The sequence below is a fragment of the Gavialis gangeticus genome, unplaced genomic scaffold (assembly GCF_001723915.1).
Source record: "Gavialis gangeticus isolate Ggan-Ray unplaced genomic scaffold, GavGan_comp1, whole genome shotgun sequence".
Taxonomy (NCBI): domain Eukaryota; kingdom Metazoa; phylum Chordata; order Crocodylia; family Gavialidae; genus Gavialis; species Gavialis gangeticus.
Genome location: NW_017729034.1, coordinates 33,199,630 through 33,208,337, shown reverse-complemented (window position 1 = coordinate 33,208,337; position 8,708 = coordinate 33,199,630). Strand labels below are relative to the sequence as shown.

The following is an 8,708-nucleotide window of genomic DNA, read 5'->3' as shown; positions in this document are numbered from 1 at the left end:
CTGATTTTCAGTTCAGTGCAGCAAGTGACTTCTGATATAAGCTGGTTTGCAAGATATTTGACACAGCTTTTTCTGGTGTGTAATATAAGCTTTTCTTTGCTCAGAACACAAAACCAACTTATTGTTTCCAGCTTCTTCCCTTCAAAAATAAGCACACACTTGTACAGGTCATAAGTCTGAAGATGTATAACAAAAGCTCTAGACAAAAATAACGCAAGACAAACACTCTAATCAACAGATCCAGTTAGGACACTCAGTTTTGAATGGCTGGCTGCTCAGGAAAGAAATCTAGCAAACCCAGAGGTAAAAGAAATCAGTTGTCACTCCCTAAGTACAATAATTTTCCAGAATAAAAACCAATGGGAGATTTTTAAAAAAATTTAGATTAATATTTAAACATAGCAAACTTAACTTTGAAAGGCATTTGTTCCTGAGAGGAAACTCCAGGAAGAACCTATCTTTTACAATTGGTCTCTTTAAAATGGGAAGTACTCTGCCCAGAGAAATGCAACAGTGCCATTATAGGCATAGAACAGTCACCTTGAAATGTGCAGTGGACAAAGGGTCGTCCATACAGCAAAGAAGAGATAATGCAGGCATTAAGAGAACTTAGAATTCTTGTTTTAGTCTGGCTTCATGAAAATGTAATATTAGCATTTAAAACCAAGGTCTGGTAATAGAGTTACTGGAAAGATCATCTTTCTGTCTCCTACCACAGTCAACAGAAGGTCTCCAGTTGGATCGCCTTCAGCATAATAACCAGAGAAAGTTGGCTGGGCATTCTTTGAGAGGAGCTTGGTTTTGGAATTGTCTGTCTTCCCTTCTCTAATCTGCCAGTGCCTTTCCAGGCAACTCTTCTGTAGTTTTAAATCTGTTTGTACAAGGTGGAGAATGTTGGGTTGGGTGGGGTGGAGGGTAGATTTTTATGGATAATCCTTTTTCATTGTTCCCATAATTTAAGGGGTAGTAGTCCAGAGCAAAGAATCCATCTGTAATTAGACTTAGGAAACCTGAAGATGTAATCCAAATCAGGATGTATGGAGGGACAGGGGGGTTATGATAAAATTAGAATTAAAAATACTATATGCTTTAAATAAACTTCTAGAGTACTTCAGGCCAGCATATTGCTGAAGGCAGGATACCAGACCAGCTGGCCTCATAGTCTATTTCAGCATGACAATTCCTCCGTTTAGTATAAAGGCTAACTAGCTTGAGCTATCTTACTGGTATCAAAATATGAAAAACAAGCTATTGTTCAGTTCTGGGTGGCTATTTTTTCTGTCCCATATGCTTATTTCAAGTTAAGGAATTGGTAATAGGAATTGAAAGCTTATATCCTTTAGCTCCAATGGTGAGGTGTGGTAAATGAAATTTAAAATGCTTCTGTATGTCTCTTCTTTTTAATGCCAGTTGTCAGTTTTTTCTTGTTTTTTCTGTAAAAAGCAAAAATATATTTTATTAGAAATGCAGTCATTTGTAAATCCTTTGAATAAAGCTATGGTTTTCTGTGCAGTGCTGTTAAAAATAGCATGTCCCTAGGACAGAGGAAGTAGGTGTGTAAAGTATCTAAATATTGCTGCCTTTTGAGGATTTCTTTAATTATGTGAAATTCAGTTAAAATTACGTTTGTTAGATATTTCAAATCACAAGTGGAAAAGAAAAATAAACAGCATGACAGTAGAAAAATACTTCAAAATATGTGTACAGGTTTCCTTTGCTTTATGCTGTACATGCATTCCTGGAAAACTGAGCATAACTTGAATTCACATGAAGTAAACCCACTTTACAATGTAACGAATAGGGATACATTCCAAGAGGTCGACTGTACTAACCCCCCGGACCCATTACTACCACTTTTACAAGACAGTTTTGGTACTCATTAGTACACATAACCACAGGGTGGTGGTGAATGTTACTGTAATGGGAATGGCAACTACAGAAACACGTGTCGCAGACAACAAGCGAGGAGCACAATCCACACAGGAGACTATATTTTGGTGCGCATCACTCCCATAATGCACCGCATAAAGCAGCTGGCTGTGGGCTTCTACCATACTGATTGCATAAGAGTGAATTTACCTCGCATGTAATGAATTTTTGGTATAAAAAGGGTCATCACATAAGAGTGAATTCACATATACAGAACCCGCATAAAGTGAGGGAAATCTGTATAGAGGTTTACAAGTTGTTACTTTCCAATGAAATATTTATTTTTACCTACAGTTGTTTCCTTGATAGTCTTTCATTAAAGCAGTCTCACAGGAATCGGAGCCAATCTTTCTGGCACCATTAGTCACAAATTAGCCCTGTACTCTACTTGAATGTCACTCTGATCTCCTCTTCTGCTCAGCTTTCTGCTCCCTGTCCTGTGCTTCTGCCCAATATGCTGCTCTGCTGTCTGATCCCTGCCCTGTCCTCCCTCCCTGATCTGCTGCTTTGTTTTCTGATTCCTACCATGCGTCTCGCATGCAAACTGTGCCAGTTGTGGCACACAAGTTGGCCACCACTGACCTGCATGAGCTTTGCTTACCTGTCATATTCAGAATAGTACTAGTTTAATCTGCTCCATTTTTCTTATGTTTGACATACATCTTCAAAACCATTGAACACAGGGCATTTTAAACTACTGAAAATTGAGCTTTCTTCCTTACTCTGGGTTGTAACCTGCTGATTTAACCTTTCTAGTAATGTCCCTACAAATAAATACTAGGATGTCTAAATTAGCATGCTTTGGGGTGAAAATTGGTCTGTATAGTGCAGGAATATCTCTGCTCAAAAAATAGACCTACAAGACCAATTTTTGTTAACATGCATGTGGTTATAATCGTTATTACAGCATTATACAACTTGATATATAACACTGCTGTAAAATTAAGGTATGTTTTCCTCCAGATTTCAGGTCACCCTGACCATTGACATGCATCTAAAGGTTGAATTTCTCCATTAGGTTTTAAAATATTTTAAACAAATCTAGCAGGAAAATCATTTTAACATATATAGCCTGTTAAGCACTTTTTTCTTTTCTTTTCTTTTTTTGTTAAGTATCTCCATACTGATTTGGCCTTTGAAAACTCCTGTTTTTCTGCCCTGTTTTTGCTATTTTTGATTTTTGATTTTTTCCTATTCCTCCTCTACCCCTCCTTCCAGTAGAATACATCTGGATATAGATTTATTTAATACTAGGATAAGCAGAATAATTGCATCATAATCTTTTGGTTACTTGTGGTCAGATCAGAAGGCATATGGGAGGGGGTTTTTTCTTCTTGTTTAATGCCATACATCCTTTTCTTTCTTAGTTTTGGATATGGCCCGGCACGTTCCCCTCTACAGAGCTCTGCTAGAGTTGCTCCGTGCTATTGCCTCATGTACATCTATGGTGCCTCTCTTGTTGCCTTTGTCTGGGGAGAACAGTGAAGAGGAGGAAGAGCAGCTAGAGTCTCAAGCTTCCGTTGGCACTTTGTTGGCCAAAATGAAGACCTGTGTGGATACCTACACCAACCGATTGAGGTAAACATTTTAATCCTGATCTTTCCTTTAAAAAGTACTTTGGATGTTTAATGATTGTTGTCTCTCAGAAATGACAAAGGAACTATAGATAAATATCGTATCTCCATGTTTGTACCGCAGTCCAGAATGAAAGAATGCAGCTGACAACCTTGATTGGTCATTTGCCAGGTGGTTAAAATTGAATATTCATAGAGACTCCTATCTTTTCCACCTCAGTGAGAATTGATACATGTTAGCAGGGCAGTATAGGAAAGCTTGCTCTTCTGATACTGGTGTGTTCTGCCTATTCTGTGGATAAGTAGAAGGTACTGCTTTCCAGAGCTGTTGTACTTTAAGTGAGTACTAAAATCCCAAGCTTTAAAGGGGGGGAGGAGTAATCGGAGTAGAATTACAAAGATCATAATCTTGATCTGGAACCAACTTCCAAGAGAAGTGGTGCTGGCTCCTACCCCCTGGGGGTCTTTAAGAGGAGGTTAGATGAACACCTTGCTGGGGTCATTTGACCCCAGTAATCTTTCCTGCCATGGCAGGGGGTCGGACTAGATGATCTACTCAGGTCCCTTCCGACCCTAGAAACTATGAAACTATAATCCTGCATGTATATTACCTCCTTACAGCTATTCAAAGGTTAATTCACATGTAAAATAATAGAGTAAGCTTTTTAATTACGTGAATCCCTCCCAAAAAATAGTTACAGAAGCATGGAAAATGTAGCTAGAATAATTTATAATGCAAAAAGCACACTTCTACAAATAGCACATGTCCATTACTAATAAAAACTTTTCTGTTTATAAGAAAATAATATAGTAGTATGTGCCAACTCAGCCATTTCAATCTGGGATCTGAAAGTTCAGCAGAGTTCTACCCAAAGAACTGATTGCAACCAAAACTGATTTTGCATTTGTAACTTAAATATTTGATCTGTTCAACATAATTAGATACTCAGAATAGCTGCTTTGCTTGTAGCAATTAAGACAGCCCCAAATTATTCCTTCTTGCTATTTTGCTTTAAATTAAGGCATGTCATCTTTAAAACCACCAAATATCTGGAATTATTGGGATTCAAAATGTATTCCTCAGTATTGCAAAGAAGAATTACCAACAATTGAGCAGTGATGCCCTGAGACAAACTGCTGTCCTTTTTAGCTTTTGTGCCAGAGGAACAGTAGGTGTTCACTCTCTGAATACAAGCAAACTGATTAGTCACATCATGGTCAAAATAACAAGTTTAAAAGAATAGTGAAAAATTACTGAGTAGTACCACTGATTGGTGTAGAATAAAGCCTCTACTGATATTTTTTTCCCTTTGGATTTTCTAGGGTCACCAAGTGCCTTTCTTTAATGTCATGTGAGATGTCGGGTCATCCACATCCAGCTCTGCCTATGTTTTTTGGTGCAAAGTGTGGGTGTTGTTCCAGTCCTTGGAGCCATACATAACTACTTTAATTCCTTTACAGCAAAGATAAAAATACTGAAGTACACAGCTAGTAAAACTTTTCTTTTAGCAGACAAATGACTTCAGTCACCCAGATGTCAGCTTTTGCAGATGGGTTTTGAGGTTTCTGTAGGGCTGATAATGCTGGCTTACTACTCTCCGTCTTGACACCACGTGCACCTGAGCCAAAGTGTATCAGAACATTTATGATGTTGTGCTACAAAGGCAAAGGAGGATCATAGCCATCAACTTCAGTCTTTCACAGTGGTAGTCACTAACAGTTTGTGGACTTAGCTGGCCGGTGTGGGATCACTGTCAGTATGTGGGAGTTTGCATCTGTTTGTTTCTGTCCTATGAAACTCTCCCTCTCTCTAATTAGTTCTAAAACTGTGCCAGTTCTAACACACCAGTTCCCAAACCTGAGTGTCTTAACCTAAAGTGGGTTCAGAAGCCCCATAGTAATTCTGTGGCAAGAATCTGGCGTGTTCTAGAAGTTTAGTTGTGGATTCACAAATGTGGTCATGGAACTGGAAAAATTGGGAAGTACTCCATGGACAGAAAATGCTAACTGCCAAGCAGGAGCCAAGCCAGCTACTTCATTAACTTACTTTGTTCTGAAAGTGCCAAGGAGAGGTGTTTTTACAGCCAATGCTGAGTAGTTTTTAAAGGCCTCAGTCTATCATTATTTTGATGTTAAGCCCTAGCTCGTGCTAATGTGGGTTGTCTTCAGTTTCTCTCCAGCACTGGGCAAGAAGACATTGTCCCTGATGCATGCTCTTTTTTCCCTGAGCATGGGAGTCAGAAGTTATTTTACATAGTTCCTTCCATCTTACTGTTTTAGGAGGCTTATTTTGGAGGTAAAACAGGATGGAGCCAAGAGCCAATAATCCTGGCTAGTGCATGATTATTCTTATTTCTGATATCCTGGGTCTAGAGCTGGAGTGACAGATTCACCACTTGGATCCAGAATTTCTCAGGCTGACAACCTGATTTCTAGATTGCTGTATGCTGTTGATTCAGCCTCTTCTGAAGTCCAGATTAAACTTTCACCAGACATTCCTCTTAAAGAACTGGAGGAGATTCTTTGGAGCATGCAAAAGAAAGTAATAGAAAATGGGTGATGGTTCTACTTTGCTTTTTCACTGATCCTTATTACTCCAAGAGGAAAAACTCACATGAGACGGTGCATTTGGCTGCTGTTTCAGCTTTGTCATCTGCCATAGGCCAAGCAGACTTAGCTGACATATAGCAGTCAAGCTTATGAAAGGCTTGCTCGAAATGTCGTTGTGGCCATGTTTAGGCATTCATTGCCGCAATGGCTCCAGCAAAGGAGATTTGAAACCTCAATTGCAGTGAACTGATGTTGTATATGTACTGTAGAAGAACATGCTCATTTGAGTGGTTATAAAAGGCATTATGTTTAGTGTATGAACCTCCCCCATTATGAGACTGGAATGACATTCATAATAAACCAAACAGGTTTCTAATAAAATCCTAAGGTAACACTGGACTGACTTAGGTGTAAATGAATCTTGAGAAAATAGACAAATAGCCTGACTGACATGGCATAGCAGAAATTTTAGTCAGCAATTTAGGGGACCATACTTTTTGTATTGAATGTGGCACAGGAGATTAGGCATCAAATCTGTACCTTACTGAGTTTGCATAAAGGCTGCAAAGAAGGCATTTTTCACAGAGAGTTGGTACAGAGAACATGTTCACGCAGCAAAATATTCTGTTGGCTGCATTCATACAGAAAGTGTGGTCCAATAAATTCCTGACAAAGGTTGCTTTCTTATGCCATGTTAATGAGGCCATATATTTATTTTTCCTGAAGATCCAGAGTGATCTGCCTAAGACCCAACTCGCATTCTGAATTCTCTGTTTTTCAGATGTGTTGTGTTGCACATCCCAGTAATACTAGGCTCAATCTTTTACAGCCCAGGGTTTGTCTAAAAGATTGGCTCTGAATAGAATATGATTATTATGATCTGGCAGGTTTTCAGTGCACTCAAGTGGGCCTGAGGCAGTTTCCATAGCATGCATTTGAACTGCCCTCACTGTAGAATTTTGCAAAGCTGCCCCATGAAATTCAGTATATTCTACAATCAGCATTTGACCTTCTAATTGACCTCTGAATTCAAGGCCTGATTTAGGAGAACAGTATTAGAGGGTCTGTCTAATTGACATCCAGGGCTGATGCTTGATTTGGGAAAGCAGTTTAGAAATCCTGATGGAAAAGAACTGAAAAGCTGTTGGGGCCACTTCTCCCTTTTACATCTTTGGAAATATACTGGAGTTGAAACCCTTCAGGTTGACTGACTCTCTAACACTGCTCTTTGGAAGATTCAAAGGCTGCAGGCTTGGCACTTTTATCCCAACAATGTGAATGTTGACGTAACACACCCAAAGAAATGCTGTTCAGGATAAGTGATGTCTCTAGTAGACAAGCTGAAAGGTTCACTAACTGTATTTTGTCAACATTTTGATAAATTTATCGCTTAGTATGATCAAATTTTACCTCTGAAATATCCAGCATGGGTGAATAAGTATTAGTATTGGCTTTAAAAATTAGACTTGCCTTGGGAATGTATCATTATTCATTTAGCACAGTGTGAAAGGAAGGATATCATCTTTCAGCACAAGCTGAATTAACAGTTTAAATTATTAGCATGTACTCTGCTGTCTCTTCTAGCAAATATATCAGTGGCTGTCAGTCCTTTAAATGTGAGCTGACATGATTTCTGTAAGTGGAGACTTTAAGAGTCTAAATTAAGTGTTCAGTTCCTTTTCTTCCTTGCTATAGCACTTTTATCCAAACAAAAATTAAATCAGTTAGGACTTACAAAGCATTTAATAGCTGTTGTAATGTAACTTTTGCTTTGAAAAAGCAGAATTTTGGAAGAAAATTGTATTATAATACAGGAATAGAAAAAAGAAATGTCTGATTTAAGGTGGAAAAAATAATGGGAGAAAAATTATCCTGGAATACAAATTCTAGCTCAGTATATCACTTATGCCAATATTAAATCATTACTGGTGTATGAAATTGAGGGGAAAAAAAGCAAAATATTAAAATCTCAAAATCAGAGCTCGGAAACTTAACAGCATTGCCAAGATGTGTGTACGCACATGGACAAATGTGCAAACTTGCATATAGGAGGGAGGGAAATGCAATATTTTTCCATATAGATTTCAGTTTTTAATCTTTCCATCTCTGGTTCGCCTCACAACTCTCTTTTTCCTCCATGTAGGAGTGTTGTAGTCTTTATCTTGAGCTTCTCTTCCCTTTCTGGCAGAAGTGCAGAGTTGGGCTGGGAATAATGATCATATATATATATATATATCAAAAGGCAGGGCTGCAGGTCCCAAGCTAATGATTTGATGGTGGCATGTGCATTTCCAAATAGTGGAGTACAGCCAAACTCTTTTCACCCCCAGGGTAACAAATTGCATTAGAGGAATGGAGATGAATTTAGGGATCAAAAGAAAGAGGGTTGCTTGTCTATAAAAGTCAGGTAAGTAGAACCTACAGCAGCATTCATGTTGCTAGAAGAGTCTTCTCAGTCCAGGCTGGGCCCAGAGGATGACGCCAACAAAGCCTAGTTCAAACCTGTAACGTTTGTCCTCTTTGCTCACTTCTCTCAATAAGACTCGTCTGTGCTCTTTAAATTTAATCTTTCTTCCTTCATTGGCTTTGACCCAGAATCTGGTTTTAGCCCTTGTGATAACTACTTTCTGGGGAGGTGAGTAATTAAAGTACCTT

At 38.7% G+C, this 8,708-nt stretch overlaps 1 protein-coding gene across 1 annotated transcript in view; it reads left to right on the top strand.

Moving 5' to 3' along the window:
* The window catches only part of BIRC6 (baculoviral IAP repeat containing 6), a 414,467-nt gene that overhangs the window by 344,196 nt on the left and 61,563 nt on the right, over positions 1-8,708 (top strand). The window contains exon 67 of the mRNA XM_019526709.1: positions 3,297-3,507. Within this exon, the coding sequence (XP_019382254.1) occupies positions 3,297-3,507 (211 nt within the window). The remainder of the gene's footprint in view (positions 1-3,296; positions 3,508-8,708) is intronic.